Consider the following 18,586-nt stretch of genomic DNA (forward strand, 5'->3'; position numbering starts at 1 on the left):
GCAAGGCGGAAGGAGAAAGAGCCCACAGCAAACCTCACATAACCCCAAAGGGGATTTCAACCTTTGCCTTTTATCCAAAACGGGGTGGATGAACTTGTCCCTGCCACTGCCTCACAAACACAGCTCCCTGTGTCCTCCCCAGAGCAGCCGAGACTTCCCGCGCCTGCTGCCTCTCTGGCTGGGCCAGGGCACACTACCAGCGCAGGCAGGCGCACCCCTCCACCAGGTCAACGGCTGCCTTCCCAAGGATGAAAGTGAGGCCCTGGAGGAGGGGTGTGGAGCAGTGCTGGCCTCCGTGGAGGCCCTGACCTTGCCGTGGAGGCCCTGACCTCGCCGCCCTACCTCCTCCCGCAGCACCCAGGACGCCTCTGACGGCGCAGGACAATGCGACTGGACTAAAGGGAGTGCAGCCAAGATGCAGGCCCCGGCGCTCGGCAGCCGGGGAGACACGAGCACCTGCCACCACGCACGGCATACTGACACCGCAGTCCATAAACAGCCTCCATTTTGTGTAGGTCCTTGTGGGACTCAGACGGGATGCGCCTGCCTGTGAGTCACGGGTAAAGCCAGGGAGACCTCTAAACAGGACACAGATGAACACGTGCATGTGCATGTGCGCAGACACACCTGGAGGCACATAGAGCAGAGTCACTCAGCTACACTGGCCTTGCTTGAAAGGTGTGACCTCTGCCTGCATTCCCAGAACTTAGGGGCGTGGAAAAGTGGTGCCGGAAATAAGCCCTCAGGGAGACAAAGGCCCCTGAGTGCTGGTATGGTTAGCAGCTGGGAGGCCCAACTGTGTTCCCAAAACAGCCCAGGGATGCTCATTTGGAGCCACAGAGGCCAGGAGGTCGTGCGCCTGGCAGCCAGACAGCCGGGTGCCCTCTCTGTGGACAGTGGGACGGTGACCGGCCTAACTTCCCGCAGATGGCCAGGCCCCAGGGCTCCTGACTCTTAGGGCGCCCGCAGAGAGGGGACGGTCAGCACTCCTGGCGCCTTTCAGAGCTAGGGCCAGAGGCACCCTCAGCCACCCCCCACACAGCGGGCCTCCAGTCCCCGGCAGGTCTAGCATGGGAGTGTGCTCACGGCGGGCCAGTGCTGCTAGGCAGCTTCCCGCTGCAGGACAATGTCTGCAGGGCCACCTCCACCTCCACAGGCGAGGAACTGGAAGCTGAGTGACAGCAGCTCAGTGCACACGTGAATGAATTCATGGTCTCAGTGTGTTTATGAGGCAGCTCTGGGCTGCAAGCCAGCTTGATCCAAGCCCTGTCGCTCTCCCACTTTACTGGGGTTCGGCGACCCTGGAATTTCTGTTCCCTCCCCCTCCCTGTAGAGCACAACAGGTCAGGTTTTTGTCACCTCTCAGCCTGGCAGACCTTGACTCATCTTTCCTGAACTGACCAGATGGCAGAGACGCTGCCCCTCCGCTCTGCACCGATCCCAGCGCGGCTCCCGTGGCATTCCCGCCGGCGCCCTGTTGGATGCTGGGCTTCTGGACACCGCTACCGCTGAGGTGCATCAGTGACCTCCTGCTAGCTTCTCCAGCTGGCGCCGCAGGAGCCACCACACATCCTTTCCAGAGGCCTGTCTCCCTGCAGGTTCTTTCCAGGTTCTGTGCCTTTGGGCATTTCACTGGACAGTGGGCCCCAGGGCCCCGCGTGGGTAGGTGGCCCATTGTGGAACAAACGACTCACCAACCACTTCTGCCTGCCTGCCACTGGTGAGCCTCCGACCCCTAACAGATGACGGTGGGGTGAGAGGCTCAGGGAGCAGGTGAGGGAGACTGCCTGCCAGCTTTGTGCTTTGAGGGTGGAGGGAGCACACAGAGGCCTCTTTCTGTCGCTCCTCAGTCCTGCCTTCTCTGGCTGGTGACCCTCTGGTGACGCCCCGACTCACTGGGAAGGGGCTCAGACCTGGTGCCTGATGGGGTAGGGTGAGAAAGACAGGGCCTCGAGGGGTCTCCCCATCACTGGGTCACTGAGGACACTGGGGTGAGCCCAGATCCCCTCCCAGAGCGCAAGCTCAGTCCCTCCTATGGCTGGAGGGCTGGCTCTGCCTAGCAGCACCGTGTGTGTTTCCAGAAAGCCCCTTTGGCCAAGGCTATGCCCCACTCCAACACAGCCCACTTTCGTTGCAAGTCACAACAGAGGCGCAGGGCCACGCACCACCACGAAGTCCTGTCCTGACCACACCCCAGGTGAGCTGCTTCCTCTGCCCAGCTGCGCCCCCTTCTCCCAGGGAGCACCCCCGAGTAAGCTGCATGAGCGTCTGTCTTTCCCTCAGAACTCACCTAAGCCTCAGTTTTCTCACCAAGAGCGTGTGAAGCCTGACAAGTGTATGGCACGGGGGTGGGGTGGGGGCGCTCTGAAATCTGAACCCCTTCTATCATTCCTTCCATAGCCTTCAAGACCCCCATTCCCATGGGGCAGGAGAAAGAAGCAGATATGCCATCTTCCTGCTGGGCTCCTGGGTCCCGCCCCCATGGAGAGCCGTGAAAGAAGCGCAAGCCTTACCTCTTGTTGAGCACCATGTTCCCAAGCTTCAGGTCTCTGTGCACTATATTTTTCTGGAAAACAACAGGTGCGTGGCTTGTACCATGCAGGTGAGAGCTGAGGTGGCTCTCAGGCCGGGCCCGGCGTCGACGCGCCAGGCTATGTCTCTTTAGTGCCAGGCTTTGATCTGTAAGCCACAGGCAGATCAGGACCATGCTGAGGCCTCATTAGCCGGGTGACAATCGGGGTTAATATGGAGCCAGGGCAGGCTCCGCCCTACCCGGGGAGGTTTCCCAGCTCTTCCTCCCTCAGGGCAGCTGATGAGAAAACCACCCCTCTCCTCTTCAGCTCCATCAAATACCAACATCAAAGAAGCATCTGCTAGATCTTGGGTCAGCAATGAACTTTCCCAATTCTGGAGATAGGCCTGTAGGAGTCAACCCTGGAAGAGGTCCAGGCTCTCCTGACTTGTGTTAGGCCACCTGACACCCCTAACCCTGGGAAAAGCTTAGACAGGCTGTGGCCAGTCGGGTGGCTACTTCACAGCCCCCATGAGGCCCACACACTGGAGACGAGAGTGTAACCTTCCTGACAGGGAACTGCTGTGATGCTCAGGGCCTGCAGCCCTCCCAGGTCTGGGCTGAGGCCTGAGCCCTGGGCCTCCTCTGCATATCACTTCACTTTCCTTCTGGACACTCGGCTGTAAAGTGCCTCTGGGCGAAGGCAAGAAAGCCCTGCTCCCTCTGAGCTTCAGTAAGAAAGTGGCTTTCCATATCATGTAGGGGACAGAGGCCTGTCGGGGGACCCAGGGTGCCCTGGGCCAGAGAAGGGGCTGCAGGGAGTGGGCCTCACCTGGTGCAGGGCTTCCACCACTCGCACCACGTCGTAAAAGATGACCACGGTCTCCCGCTCGCTGAGCCTCTTCTCCTTGATGACGTAGTGCTGCAGGTTGATCAGGTCGGCGGTCTTGTCGCTGAAGTCGTGCGCACACAGGCAGTCTAGGACAAGGCAGATTCGCTTTTTCATCTTCTTCACCATTCGGCTGGATTCTGTGTCCTCAACAATTTCACAGGTGCGGTCCTGGGAAGGAAGGGAGTGGACGAGGGGTGAGCTGTAGGCCCCGCGGGGACAGGGGCTTGGGACTCTCATCTGGAATGCAGGCACAGACAGTGAGAACCTGGAATAAGCTGTGTATGGGGCAGAGGAACATGGACCATGGGCTGCTCGGAATAGCCTGGATGCCATTGTGCCAGGCCTAGTCTGTCGCTGAAGTTAAATCAGCTCAGTTCAGGCCTCACGCTTGGCCCCTAATACAAAGATTCCAGCTCAGGACTGGGCATTTAAAGTTGAAGGCACCAGGGCCCTGGACATCCTCCCCCGTCTGTAACACTCCTGGGAATTCCGCAATGACAGATGTAAACTTCCTTCCAAAGTCCATGACTGGGGGTGGGGTTGGGGGGGTGGTCAAGTGTTCTGTGCTTGAAAGAACTGCTTTCACATGGAGCCGGACGTCTAGGCGGCCGTGGGACAGTGGTTAAAAGTGTGGCTGTGGCTGGTGACAACCGGGCTCACAACCCAGCACTGTCCTGTACTAGTTATGGGACCTGGGGCCGGTCAGCTCACCCCTGGAAGTCTCTGGTTGCTCCTCTGTGAACGGGAACAAGCCATACCCACCCCACAGGTTGCTGAGAGTAGTAAGACCAAATGATTAGTCCTGCCCCAGCCAGGGCTTGGTGAGGAGGCCTGCAAGTTCTAGAAACATTCTCTTACCAAAAAGTATCTCAAGTAAGCCAAAGTCAGGTCCTACTCACTTGAGGAGGCCCTTGTCTCATCCCCAGCAGACTGCTCGTGGCCTCTGGGGAACTTCTAGGGACCAGATATCCACTTTTTCCCTTAAAAACAGGATCGGGTCTCTTACTCTTGATCTCCTAGAGGACCAGCCCAGATTCTGAAACACAGATGAGTCTAGAAATGCTGCTAACCAATCAGGTTCCTTTTCCAGCATGCCAAAAACCAAGGCCAAGCTTCAGAAGCTTGCCAGAGATGAACCACTAAGAAATCACAACCCCCTTCAATTTGAGTTTATCTTTCAGGGAAACTTATTTTTGGAGTTGCCTAATGATACCGAATTGCCTCTGGTGGAGTAGTGTGTGTGAGTGGAGGCATTTCCTATGCATCTCAGAGAATCGGGCACACGAGTTTTCATTGCCCGAGTAACAGCGCCGTATCCCAGGATCTCAGAGTGCCTGGCACTTTCATTCATCTTCCCCACCCCCTTACGAGCTGGGCACCATTACTATTTCCATCGTACAGGGGAGGAATTGGGGGTTTAGGGGCCTCAGGCCACACGACCTGAATCCAGGGCAGTCTGCTTCAAAGCCTAGGTGCCCTGTCACGTCTGCACCTGAAATCCCAGCTCCATCCTTGCTTCATCCTAGCAAAAGGCAGCCGGGCCTGCAGCCTGGCTCACGGCTGTGCAGAAGCTCTGCGGGACTCTGCAGGGGGCCCTGGGCATTCTACCCTGGGTCTCCATTTTACAGACACAATTTCAGCTCTGCCCCAAGGAAGGCTCCTTTCGGAGTACAACTTGCTAGTTAGGACCTTTCCTGGGGGCCCTGGGACACGCACGCACCAGGCTGGCCCAGGCACACTGTGGAACAAACTGAAATGTCTGAGCAAGTAAAAGGACTGGTGGTTCCGAACCAGCTGTGGAGAGCCTGAGGCGGCACCGAGTGCCGGTTCTTCCTCCTTGCCCTCCCTCTCACCCCAGCCTGGCTAATTCCTGACAACACAGCCACAGCCCACATGTCTTTAAACAACTTCCTGCTTTCCTCTTTTCTTGGAAAAGCGTAAACTGCGGGTTCTTGGCCACGGTGGCTGCCGGGCAGGAGGGCTGCGGTGCTGGCCCAGCCCAGGCGGGCCCCCCCCGCCCGCCTGCCCAGGAAGCCTGAGCACCCGGCCTGCAGGGCCACCAGGGACTCACATGGGTGAGCTGGACTCGCCTGGGGCCAACCGGGGGCTGGAGGACAGGGTGCCCCCACTGCCACTCACCTGGAAGAGCCCATGGTGGTGAACCACGCCGTCCTGCGTGTGGAGGAGGGACAGCAGAGAGTACTCGGTGTGCAGCAGCATCTTGCCTTGCCTTTCCTCTTGGCTTTCGATTCCTTGGTCCCCCCTCTCCTCAAGGGTAAGGATCTTCAGGAAGGCACACACACACAAAACCCAGAAACACTTTACAAAGTCGAACGGGGAGAACAAGAAAAGCAGGGGTTCATGTTCCACCATGCAACATCCCCCCAACATACACACACTCACACATGCACACACAAAACAGAAGTTTTTCTTAGTATGACAGCAGTCTAATTAATGCCCAGATAAAGCTCTTGAAATCAAGTCGTCCTGAGTGAGACCGTGGACTTGACTGCTTCCTGGGAAGAAATGGCGCCACTCTTGTGCACAAGTGGGACAGGGGGAAGGTGGAGAGGGGAGGGTTCAGGCTGGCGGGACGGGCCCTGGCCGGAGCCTCCTGGTCAGATGCCTCACTTACCTTCAGCTGATAGAAGTCATCTGTGCCGTCTTTCCTCGCCAAACACTGCACAATGCTGGGCACCGGTGAGTTGCCCAGACGGGGACCTGCAGCACAGAGAATCCACTGGTTCACTTTCCAGGGCCTGCCTGTGTGGCGCCATGTGGGTTTCGGCTAGATTTCTCTTCAGGAGGGCACCACAGCTCATGTCCACTGTGCTCAGCTCCCCAACACAGACGGTGCATGTACATCTGTCTGAGGCACGCCTGGCTTTTATAGGCGCACTTCTCCACAGAAGGCCTCCAGGCATATGCAGGCATCTCTGCTTGTGTTTAAAATGTGCTTGTGTCTAAAAAGAGGCCCCAGGTGCAACTTGGACGCTGTGAGTCAACAGCTCCGGGGTGAGGATCCAGGACACTGCGGCTGCAGCGTGTTTCCCTGGCGGGTCTGGTAGAACTGCCCGGCCCCTGTCTAAGCACTGGCTTTAGGGAACCCCGCACTTCTGGATTCAGACTGCTCGCTGTCTTGTGATCGCGCCCTGCCTGACATTTCTGGGCACAAATGAGAAAATGCCGGGCTGGGCAGGCATGGAGCAGTGAAAACCTTAATAGTTCCACAGCTTTCTAATACACCAGCAAGACTCTTTTGCTTGATCTTGCCCTTGCTTCCTTTCTAACTGAGTATGCTTCCCCACCCCAACCCCACCACGCTCCAGCTATCCTGGGCTCTCAACGCCTGGGGCGGCCTCTGCACTTGCTGTCCCTCCCGCCGTGCTTCTCACGTGGCTGGCCCCTCAGATGTCCCTGCTCACACAGACCTTCCTGCCTCCACGATCGCTAAGCCCTTTTAACACTCACATAAATCATCTTGTTTACTTCCTTCAAGGCACTCAGTGGCCTGTGTTGAGCTTGTGTGCTGTTTACTGTTTCTTTTTAAGTTCTGAGGGTAGAACTTGCCTGTCTTATCACTGCAGCAAGCACCACAGGCCGGTACACAGCAAGCTCTGTTAGCTACTTGCTGAACGAGGGGCACTGAGACCCTCTTGTGCTCACAAAGCCAACGTGCTGTCCCCAAGCAAAACCCACACTCAGTCTCTGGCTGCCGGGAGAGCTGGGTACGCGCCCTGTAACTCAACCCTGCAGCACCAGAGGCGGTGGGGCATGTGGACTTTGTCGGGGCCAGGCTCGCCACCTACAGGCATCCCCTTCCCCAGTGCTGGGCACGTTGGAGGGTGGGAATCCCAGGACTCTGGCAGCCTCCCTCGGACAGCAGTAGCGAGAATTTCCTGCCTGCTGCTCAAGGGTGCTGCCCAGGGAGGCACCCAGGGCCACTCTGAAGGTGGCAGCAGCTGCGCAGGGCAGTGGTGGTCCCCAAACTGCCTTTCCAGGGTGTTGTAGCCCCATTGGGACGGCAGCTGCGAGGTCACACCTCCAGCAGCAGCTCCTGGCCAGGTGTTACTTAGAGGGGTGTTGGGCCCTGCTGGGTAGCCCGGCACCACACCAAGCCGCAGGCACCGGAGGCCCATGAACTGCCAGCTCAGCGTGGCGGCTCCCAGAGGAGCACGTGCAGCGGCGGGGCCAGTGTCCAGTGCGGCTGCATATTCCCCCCAGCCCTCTGCGCGTTACACCAGGCCCTGCTCAAGGGGCTCTGGCCTCACTGAGGCTGGCTCTAGCCAGGGCTCCTCAGAGTCCACCCATGAACCTACCCTAACCTCAGGGCCTGCGGAGTCTGTGCGGGCCCTGGATTGCATTTTTGTTTGGTCCTTGGCTTATAAATGAATCAGATTAAAGATACGGACCCATCAGGTTTGAGTTGTTTGTGAGTGGATTGAAGAGTGGAAGCAACTGGTTGGTGCTAACTGGCACCGATCAGATGCTTAGGATTGAAAATGGTCCAATCAGGCTTGTAGGAGGGTGGGGAACCCTGAAAGAGTCTATAAGGTAGGGCAGGAGCTAGCCTCCATTCCTTCTCCTCCAGAGCTTGGAAGAAAGGACTCAGCAGCCAACCGCTAAAGAGAAGGGTTCAGCCGACGGCTCCAAAGCAGCATGGAGCAGACAGTGCCGCGGGACTCTGCAGACCGGCAGCCCTCCTAGAGCTCCACAGACCTGGCCACGCACCTGCCTGCCCCGACGCTGCCTACACAGGGCACCACCGACAAGTGCTAACCAGTGCTGTCGACTCTGGCCACTGCTTCTGATCACACGGCACAACCTGTGCTGCCTCCACTGCTGTCCAGTCCAGCATCCGGACTGTTGCTGGGGGCTGCTGCAGTGTCACTCCGCCGCCCACCTGTGAGCACCTCCAGCTACCAAGGTGAGTTGGACCCTGGGGCCCTGTTGACCGGTTGCCACCAGCTCCAGGCCCTTGCTGACTGGATAGCACCATCCCACACGAGTGGCCTTTGCTGGGAACTACTGAACATGAGGGACACCATCTGGGATGACACGGCCAGCAACCTGTGGTCTTAGAAACCCTTTGTGCCCCCAATCTCCCATTTGTAGTTGCACCTGAGTGTGAGTGATCTTGCAATTGATAGCACATAGGTGAGACCCCACGGCTACCTGTCCCCAACCATGCCAGGTCTTTGGCACTGTTTTAACCCCATGTGCAAGCCTGAGCACAAATAACCCACCTCCTGGGCCTCCAACAGCAAACAGAAAATGCAAAGACTGTGGCTCCTCTGGGCCCCCGAGAACACCTATTTTATGGGATTTCTAGACTAAATTTACCAGCAGTTTACGGGGTTATCAAACACTCTGGGAAATGACTCCTGCCCTCCAAGAAGGGTCAAAGAGCATCCTGGATGGTGGGTGGACCTTGTGTTCTAAAGCAGCTGTCCACCGCCTCTGTCACTGTCCGCCGACATTGGGGGGCAAACACAGGGTTCTCTGGAGCAAGGGATGGAATTTAGTTCTCAGTTGAAAGTGGTCGAAAGCTGGTGCAGCCTCAGCAAAGACGAGGCCCTGAAGGTCCAGGTTTCCTGCTGACGTACGCTGTATGCATATGAAGTGGGGAAGCAGGGCCCGCGAGGGCTGGCCAGGACCCCGTGCTGTGTGGTGCGGCGCCGCGCTCTGCCGCCAGCCAGACGTGTGGGCCGGTGCCCACCCCTGCTCCCGACTCACCAGCTCGCAGGAGGTCAGAGGCTTACCTAGGATGAATGGTCCCGCTCTCTTTGCATTGTTTCCGGAAATCCCACTTCCTAGAGCCTTCGCCCGGGCCGACGTTTCCCCAGCTCCTCTGTCTGATGCTCTCCGCTTCATTCTCAGCTCTAGACAGACAGAAAAGAGCCTTCTCACTGAACCAGTCAGCAAGTTCCCTTGTGCTCACCCAGCTTGAAAGTCTCTGGGGATGGGTCACACAGCTGCTGCTGCTGTTCCCACTGCTGCTGCCACCTCCTCCCCTTTCTGGGGAGCATCCAAGGTCCCCAGTGGCAAAGAACTGCAGTTCCTTTACTTGGGGCTAATGGGAGGCTAAAGGTGGCTGTGTTCAAGGCATCCAGGCAGCTGTCAGTTTGGGCGGCAGGAAGCGGGCTTTGTGTAGATGGCATGATCAAATGGGGGCCCTCCAGGACTGCCAGAGACAGGAGAGCTGACGGGAAGTGACACTTCCCAGAGTGAGGCCTTCTCTCCCGGACCCCAAGCCACGTGGCTGAGTGGCGTGCCACCACTTGGGTTCCACTTTCGCTGATTCTACCCCCGGGGAAGATGGGGAGAGGCATGAGGACAAGAGTCTTGCGGGGAGGCGGGTGTCTCATACCAGGGAGTGTGAGATGACTGTCCTGAGACCTCCTCTCTCAAACTCTCCTCCACTCTTAGGTCGTCTCACACAGAACCTGTCAGTGGGGGTTTCACTCTCTCTTCCCTCTCTCCTGTTTTCAATTTATCCTTAATTAATTGTAAGGGAAAAAAACATATTATACATTTAGGAGTCAGTGAAAGGATATGAGTGGAAGTAGCTAAACATTGGTTTGCGTGGTAATCCCTGTTTGCGCCAGGATTAAAATGGAAGGTGAACAGAGGAGTCCAATTCTAGAAGATACTAACCTCGGGCCTTCCTGGTGGCGCAGAATTTAAGTCTCAGTGGGATCAAGCAATTCCCAGCCATTGCAGCATAAGTTTGTAAGTCAGTCCCAAGCCAGGGAGCTAAGACCTCTCCTGACCCGCCCACTGCTCCCCTCAGCAGTGTATTTCCGTAGATCTACCTGTTCTGCTCCCCACTCTGTCTCTGGTGAATCCCCTCACCTCCCCCCACCCTGTACCTCTGGCCTACACCCCAGCTCTTGTATGCATAAATTTAAAAAAAAAATCTCAGAGGAAATATTAACCTTTAGACATGGATTTTAAAAAGAAAATAAAAACAAAGAGATGCTCCTTCCAGTTCTCTAGAATCAACACCTAAGAAAGCAGAGTGGAGGCAAGACAAGACATTGTGTTCCCAGCTAAATCCAGGCAGGATTTAGGCCCTAAACCTCAGGCCTTCCTGGTGGTGCAGGGTTTAAAGCTCAGTGGCATCAAGCTTTTCCCATGGCGTGGGCCATGGGAAAGCCGGTCTCATCCAGAGGAGGGGCCCAGCAGTGTGGTGAGGGTTCAGGTCAAAAGTCCCTAAAAAGGTATTGCTGGAGCACGCCAGGCAAGGGGCTGAGTCACTCCGGCCAGATAGACAAACATGCACGGGTAAGAAAGGCACATGAGCAACCAATTCCAACAGCACGGTTGCTGGCGCATTTTGTGCAAGGCAGGGAGTGAGAAGCCAGGGGGGAAGCCAGAGAGGGACGCAGAGGCCAGAGGGCCCCGTGAGGAAGGCAGCCTTCCCCTTCCACTAAGGACTTGGAAATACTGAATCCTAATTTCTGTAATTGTTTCTTCATATAAAAATAATTGGCAATTCTTGCAGAAATATTAGAAACTACAGATGAGCAAAAATAAAAAAAACAACAGACCAGGTTACAAAATAGATTACCTAGACATACTCATAATCACTGTTAATATTCACGTTGACTTTCAGTGTGTATGTGTGCACGCTTCTAGATTTCATTATCATAAACATTTGGACCACACTGGGGTAGAGTTATTTAAGTCTCCTTTTCTCACATATAAAACATATTATGAAGGAGGAAAGGGGGGAAATACATTGAGGGTTAATTTTATGGTATATGAAATATATTTCAATAAAGTAAAAAAATTAAACACAAAACTCTGACAAACATCCCACCGCGGCAGTGTTCTGCAGTGTCACCTGCAAAGGCCAGGCAGCGGGAGGCACCGTGGCCGGGAGCGCCACCCCCATCCAGCGCGTCTGGCTTCTCTCCCCTCATGTATTGTTGTTAGCAGTTACATACATGCATCTTCGCATTCTTTTCCCTCCCATGCGGGGTAAATCCCAATGCTTGTCTTGCAACAAATAAAAAACTCCAGGGCACTCTAGGTGCATATTGGCTGCTCTCAGTGAGGCTCTGCCCACTTAGGTGCCAACCACGGCGTGGGTAAGGGGATCCCAGAGCCTGAAGCATAACTGATATTTTTTCATTTTCAAAAACGATGGGTAGCAAAAAGGTATCATTGCTTACATTCTTAATTCTTTGACTATTCAAAAGGTTAAACTTATTTTACCTGCTCACTGATTATATGAATTCTTCTAAAAATGAATGTTTAGCTCATGCTATTTTTCCATTTTTAACTCCATATAGGTATTAGCCTTAGTGATTTTTCTTTTTTTAAAGATTTATTTATTTATTCATACAGAACTGGGGTACAGGCCAGAGATGAGGAGGGTGAGAGGATTCACCAGGGACAGAGCAGGGAGCAGAAGAGGCAGATCGACGAAGTACACTGCTGAGGGGAGCAGCGGGCGGGTCAGGAGAGGTCTGCCACGCCATGTGGTCACCTCCGGGGCAAGCGGGAATCGAACTCATGCGGAAGTGGCTTTGGCTTCTTAGTGCTGTGCTTTAACCCACTGCGCCACCAGGGAGGGCCAGCCTTAGTGATTTTTAAGAACTCTGCACATTAGGCCTAGAATTGACATAGAATATAGTTTTTTTCTTAATCTTTTACTTTTTTTATTTTAAGAAAAGGTTAAATTTTTTAAAAGATTTATTTATGCATATAAGAACTGGGGTACAGGCCAGAGGTGCATAGGGTGAGAGGATTCACCAGAGACAGAGTGGGGAGCAGAACAGGCAGACCACCGTTGAAGTACACTGCTGAGGGGAGCAGAGGGCAAGACAGGAGAGGTCTGCTGCACCATGTGGGTCGCCTCTGGGGTGGGGGATCAAACTTGCACTGATGTGGCTGCAGCTTGCTTGCAGTTCTGTGCTTTAACCCGTTGTGCCACCAGGGAGGGCCCCCCCAAAAGGTTAAATTTCCATGGAATCAAATAGTTCTGCTTTTTTTCTTTCAGGCTTTGCTGTTATTCCTGGTAAGCTGCCTCTACTTTGAGAGCAAGTAGGTGTTCACTAGTCAGGTTAAATCCTCACATTCTGGCCCCAATCCCAAACCTTTGGAAACAGCAAACCAGGAAGTAGAGGACAGCCCCCCCCACAACTAGCATGCCCCAGAGCTGTGACACTGAAGGACAGACCCAATTTCCTCTGACAGAAACCAGGACCACATGACTCAGGAGGCCCCCCACAAACTAGCAAGCCCCAGTTTGTCTCCAGAGCTGTGACACTGAAGAGCAGACCCATGATTTCCTCTGACAGAAACCAGGACCACATGACTCAGGAGGCTCCGACTATCTCCAGAGGGAGCAGAAACCAGGGTTAAGCTCAGGCTGACTTTTGCCAAGAGGCTTGTGCTAGAGGCACACTCAGTCATTCACAAAACTATCCCCAGAAAGACCTTAAGAAGCTGGGCAGTAACGTGGCCAGAACAGTGTCTCTCTGCCTGGCTAACTTCTATGCATTTTCTTCTCCATTTATAGAGATGCCTTCCCTGATATCCCCCTCCTCCCTGCCCATGGGTCCCACCCAGTAAGTCCCATTTCCCTCAGAACACGTTCCATATTTTATGACTATATTTTTATTTGTGTATTTTTATGCTTAACATCTGTCTACCACCACTAGAGTAATAATTCATGACATAAAAAAGTAAAATAAAGCCATTGCACCCAGCAGACAGCAGCCTGGCCCAGAAGACACTCTGAATGGAGCGATGTCTTCCCTTAGGTCTGGTGACAGTTCCTTCGTCAGTGGTCCTGGCCTGTGGGCCTCAGGCAGCTCCTGGGAGTTAAGTTGGTTCCACCATCACTCCAGCCCCCGTCTCTGACATCCCTGGAGCATGGAGCCTCCTCTCCCTTCCTGGTTCCCTGGAGAGCAGCGTGGAGGCGTGTCACATCTGTGTAGACGCTGCCTAGGCACCTACGCACAGGCTTGGTCTAGACAACAGTTTGCTGGGAGCAGCTGAAGCACAGACAATGAGTGGACATCCCTGGAGCATGGAGCCTCCTCTCCCTTCCTGGTTCCCTGGAGAGCAGCGTGGAGGCGTGTCACATCTGTGCAGACGCTGCCTAGGCACCTACGCACAGGCTTGGTCTAGACAACAGTTTGCTGGGAGCAGCTGAAGCACAGACAATGAGTGGGCTCAGCCTGACCCCACCCGCCCCACTCAAGATTCAACTCAAGCAAATGGTATGGGAATTGCTTCAAAATGTAGACAGACAGAAGGACGGGAGCAGATGGGCAGGGAGAGGAAAAGAGGCTGGCAGGAAAAGTGGGAGCAAGGCTGCTTCCCTTCCTGACTGTCCCCTCATGCCACCCAGAACTGGAGGAAGCAGTGGGAAGAGACAAACCTGGAAAATTGGAAACTGCAAGCAGGTCCACTGGTGAGTGAGCAGGGCCAACCCTGCTTGGGACACAGGGAGGGTGTGCCCCACCCTCACATCACCCAGACACCTTTCCCTCAGAGACACACATGCAAATGGCCCACAGATGCTCCTGAGGGAGGCCACCTTGAGAGCTGCTGGCTTCACACTGAGATCTGAGGTGCTCGAGCTCTGGCTACCCTGGTTTCAGGACGTGGGCCCAGGCCCCTCCAGAAACATGATGCTCAAACTGGCGTGAAGGGCTCTGGTTAGGGCAGCTACATGGCTCAGTCCCATAGGAACTCTCAGCCCAGGCTTAGAAATCTCTGGAGCTGTAAGTCTGTCAACTATTCGGTGTGCTATCCTCCCAAGTCAGCGCCCAGTGACCTTAGAACCTGGACTCAACAGGAAGTTCAATGAGGCAACAATGGCAGGTGAGGGGTAGAGGCCAGGAGGAAGGCCCTAGAGAACCCAGTCTGGCACCCCCATCCCCTGTGTGGCTGTGCTCCTCGGTCTGAAAGCAGGGGTTCTATTTGCCCAATTTGGGGAAGGAGGTGTGGCCCACAGCACCAGAGGGCCTCAGTTCTATGATAACCATAAGGACATGCGCAGAGAAGGGGTTGCCTGCCCTACCTTGTCAGCTTGGGGTTAAAGTCATCATCCAGCCCCAGAGCTGCTGGGTAAAGTGATCCCAATTCTCCCAGAAGGCAATGAAGGCTGGTCATGAGCACCAGATAGGGGTCTGAGGCCCACGATGCCTAGTCCAGGGTGTGGTTGACAGGGTATAAAGTTAGTACAAGGCAGCACAGCCAGTGGCCGGGTGAGGTTCAACATGCTGGACAGATCACCAATTTCCAAAAGGAGGAAGGCTACAAAGAGGTGCGCAGGTCCTGGGGCAGGCCTTAGGCTCTCCTCAGCTCCACCCACTACAAAGCAGGTGAAACCTGGCCAAGACAAGGCCCATGGCTCACATCCAGAAGCTTCTCCACAGGAGCTTGGACACACATGGGCCAGACACATAACCCATGCAGAGAACCCACACCTGCAGAGCTGGAGTGAACCTGCCCCCACAAACATGAGGGGCAGCCAAAGGGCTTGCCACACAGGTGCACGGGGTTCTGCCCTCAACCACCCCTGGGTTCCTGGAGAGACAGGTGAGTCTATAAACCAAACCAGTGAAGGCAGCGTGCAGGGCAGCCCTTGCACGGAGCAAACCGTCCACCCTGGCCCAGCGCAGTGCTTGCTGCATGCGGTAACCACCACCAGCTGGTAGCCACATCTGCCAGCAGCTTCCAGTACCCACCAGGAGGAAAAGGACTGAGTCTACACTGCAGGGGTCAGGCTGTCTCTGGTGTCTGTCCGCTGGCCTGAGGCTGTAGGCCTGGATGTCTGCCGGCCAGCCTACGTGTCAAGCTTACCTTGGTGTGGTGAGGACAGGAGGCCCTGGGGTCAGCTGAGCTGCTGAGGAGCTAGAGGGCTGATGGACAGTGACAAGGTACACCTCGCAGTCGAGGGCACAGCACGGCTGGGGGCGCCTGCCCTTTCGGGCATAGGCACAGCATCTCATGCTGTTTACTTGTCTGCGGGGGTTGGGGAGCAGAGGTGGGAGCACCAGCTGGCAACCAGCTGGGGCACAGGAAGGGACTCTCCATGACCCTGAGGCTGCCTGAACGGGCCCTTCATCACATTCCAGTTGGAGGTGCGTGTTGGGGGGCAGAGAGGACTCTGCAAGTGAGACATGGTGCCTCAGTCTAAGATCTCTGGGAGCAGGACTTGGGGAAGGAAGCAGCATGTGCACTGGGCTGTAAAAGTTTTACAGCCAAAGGACATAACTTTTGGATGTTGTCAAAGTGAACTACACAGTTAAAAGATCTGTGAAATTTACTGTGTCTAAGTATACCTCAATTAAAAAAAAAAAAAAGCAAGTTACAACTTTAACCAAACGGTCAAATTAGTATCACTTGTAACAGAACAAACTGACCTCGTGTTACTCCTGATGCCATATGCTGAGAAGGACACATCACTTACTTTTTTGGCCAGAGTGCAAGGCCTGAATCTGATCAGGAGACAAACCTATACTGAGAAGCATTAAAAAAGACAGGCTGTAAACTTCAAAACAGCCATGTCAGATAGTTAAAGGCTGAGAAGGAGAGTAAACACATAGGAGAATGCGACAGGTGAGCCCAGAGGGCAAACATAAGGGAGAACAGGACTGGATGACTGGCGACAGGCGGGTCTGGGCTGCACCGGGCTGCAGGCCAGGGAACAGAGGTGCAGCCATGTTCGACTTCAAACCTGAATTTGAAAACTGCACTGTGGTTCTACAGGAGAATATCCTGCTTCCCAGCGATAGGGGCTGAAGTGTCTGGAGATGAAGGGGCACAGTGCCCGAGGAGCCAGAGCTGGAAGAGCTCCCCAGGCCCTGGAGGAGTCTGCCGTTCAGTTTGGAAGGCACACAGCTCGCGCTGGCATAGCCCGGGACCTCACACTTGCCAGGCACAGCCAGTCTGATATAAGCAGTTCAGTCTGGTAGGCCTCGTCTCCCAACAAAAGCAGTCAGGGGGAAAGAGGCCTTTGTGCAATGTCCAGGTCCGCCACCTGGTGGCGTCTCTCTGCAGCACATCTTGAAAGGGTTTCCTCTGCACAGGTCAAGATGGTGGGCGCTGCTCTCCTGAGGACGGATGCAGGAGACTCCCTTCAGGTACTTGCATAATTGGGGAAGGACAAAGCTTCCAGCAGGCTGCCCCTTCTCTTCTGTGCGGGCACTTGGGCATGCAGTATCTGCCTCTGCTGTGGGACAGACTCCAAGGGTCCTTCAATGCACCCATCCTCCGCTCCACCTGACCCAGGTGACCTGTGGAGCCTCACTGCCCTTACATGCCCCTGAAATTCGGTATCACCAAATGACTCATAATTCTCTGAGTGTGCCACGATTACCCTTGCCCTGCCCACTTTTTCTCTGGCAGGCTCTTTCTTCTCCCTCAGTCTGAACTGAAGTGTTACCTTCTGGACAAATCCTCTTCCTCCAGCGCTCAGAGCACCTGAGCACATCTCTGTCCCTTCCCACTGGGCTGTAACCATTGCTTTATCTGTTGCACTCTACCCTCGCCCCAGGCTGAGGGCTCCCCTGTGGGAGTTCATCTGTGTTTCCTTGTATCCCAACCCAAAGCCTGGCAAAACGCTGAGAAAACAGCGTATAGAATTACCCACCATCCCATGCTGAGGCCAAGGGTTGGAGGGAACCCCCCAAACCGGAGGGCCGCGAAGGTACCTGGGCTGCACTGATGCTGAGAAGCAACACCAGGAAAAGTCTGGGAAAAGCCCGGGTCAGAAATGCAAGCCTGGGGCAGTGCACGCGTAACTGGCAGCTAGCCAGGGGTTGTCCTTTCCTGGTGTTTGCTGCCGAAGTGCAACCCCCACTGAGGAGTGAAACCCATTCCCAACCTGCCCGCAGGCCTGCAGCCGGTGCCAACCTCCTCACAGACAGAACAGCCCCCTCTGTGCTGCAGCCAGCTGAAAGATCTGCTGTCTTATAGCAGTATGTGGGAGCATGTGAGTGACAGCCTGCTCTGCCCCCCTCACACCAGTGACAGAGCCTCTGGGCCACTCTAGGTTTGTAGTCCTGCTGCTAGTCAGAAAAATTAATGCTACTCTCGCTTTTCTCAGAAAAATCCTGGCCCAGCCACTGCTGACTGCCCCGCAGGAAGTGATGAGACCCGAGGTGAGAATATGAAATCTGAACATGCCATTCAACTACGGTGATCCGTGGGTACCGGTGATCCGTGGGTACCTGCTGCCAAGACAGACCCCATTCACATTAAAGGGTATGTAACTTCCCTGCGCCCTTCTCTAAAATGGTGAGCTTCAGAGTGGGAACCTGGTTGGGAGGCCCAGGCCCTCACACTGTCTATCACAAGTAACTTTTGCACAAGGCTTCATAAGTTAGAAACGCTTATAATCATGTACATGATTATAAGTGACTTCCCGTTCCTGCCCCCCAAAACATATTTTTTAGAAAAAGAAACCAAACCTCCTATGATGGCACGGGGGTTAAAATCAGTGCTACCATGCTGTGGGCAGCCCCTGCAGCACAAGTTCCATCCCTGGCCAGGGAGCTGACCCACGTGGCGCAGCAGACCTCTCCTGTCTCCCCGCTGCTCCACTCAGCAGTGTATTTCACTAGGTCCAGCTGTTCTGCTCCCCACTCTGTCTCTGGTGAATCCTCTCGCCCCCAGCACCTCTGGCCTATACCCCAATTCTTTTATGCATAAATAAATCTTTTAACATGAAAAGAAAGAAAAAGAAAACGAGGCTCAGAGACACTGAATGATCTGGCTCTTGCAGCTGAAAGAGTTGAGATGTGCACAAGGTATCCCAGAAGCCTGTGTTCTTTCTACTTGACCACACTGCTTCCTTAGCTGTTCCTTCTCTACCTCATGTCTACTGTCACTCCAGGGATGCCAACCATGGAGGAGCGAGCACCTCTGGACTTCCTTCTAAGCAATCACTCCTTGGGAGCTGCAGGAGGGCAGGGAGGGAGGGGCTGTCCTTGCCCCTGGAGGAGGCAATTCAGGGCCCTGAGCAGGTTTACTCTGGAGAACAGGCCGACTCCTAGCCTGGGTTACCAGAACACCATTCTGCCAGCCAGCAAGGCAGTGTCTCCACCCCTCCCTGACCCAAGCACTCTGGGAGTCACCCCCAACAGCATCTCAAAGCTCACATGTAAATGTTTCTACCAGGGGCCCTCCCAGGTGGCGCATCGGGTTAAAGC

General features: G+C 54.9%; 1 protein-coding gene across 1 annotated transcript in view; it reads right to left on the reverse strand.

Moving 5' to 3' along the window:
• The window catches only part of STK40 (serine/threonine kinase 40), a 37,079-nt gene that overhangs the window by 8,246 nt on the left and 10,247 nt on the right, over nucleotides 1-18,586 (reverse strand). The window contains exons 2-6 of the mRNA XM_004678802.2: nucleotides 9,167-9,286; nucleotides 6,040-6,125; nucleotides 5,544-5,687; nucleotides 3,345-3,572; nucleotides 2,514-2,566 (exon numbers count right to left, since the gene is read on the reverse strand). Coding sequence (XP_004678859.1) covers nucleotides 2,514-2,566; nucleotides 3,345-3,572; nucleotides 5,544-5,687; nucleotides 6,040-6,125; nucleotides 9,167-9,278 — 623 coding nt within the window. The 5' untranslated portion in view covers nucleotides 9,279-9,286. The remainder of the gene's footprint in view (nucleotides 1-2,513; nucleotides 2,567-3,344; nucleotides 3,573-5,543; nucleotides 5,688-6,039; nucleotides 6,126-9,166; nucleotides 9,287-18,586) is intronic.

Source organism: Condylura cristata, unplaced genomic scaffold (genome assembly GCF_000260355.1).
Source record: "Condylura cristata isolate star-nosed mole 26May11 unplaced genomic scaffold, ConCri1.0 scaffold00008, whole genome shotgun sequence".
NCBI classification, from domain to species: domain Eukaryota; kingdom Metazoa; phylum Chordata; class Mammalia; order Eulipotyphla; family Talpidae; genus Condylura; species Condylura cristata.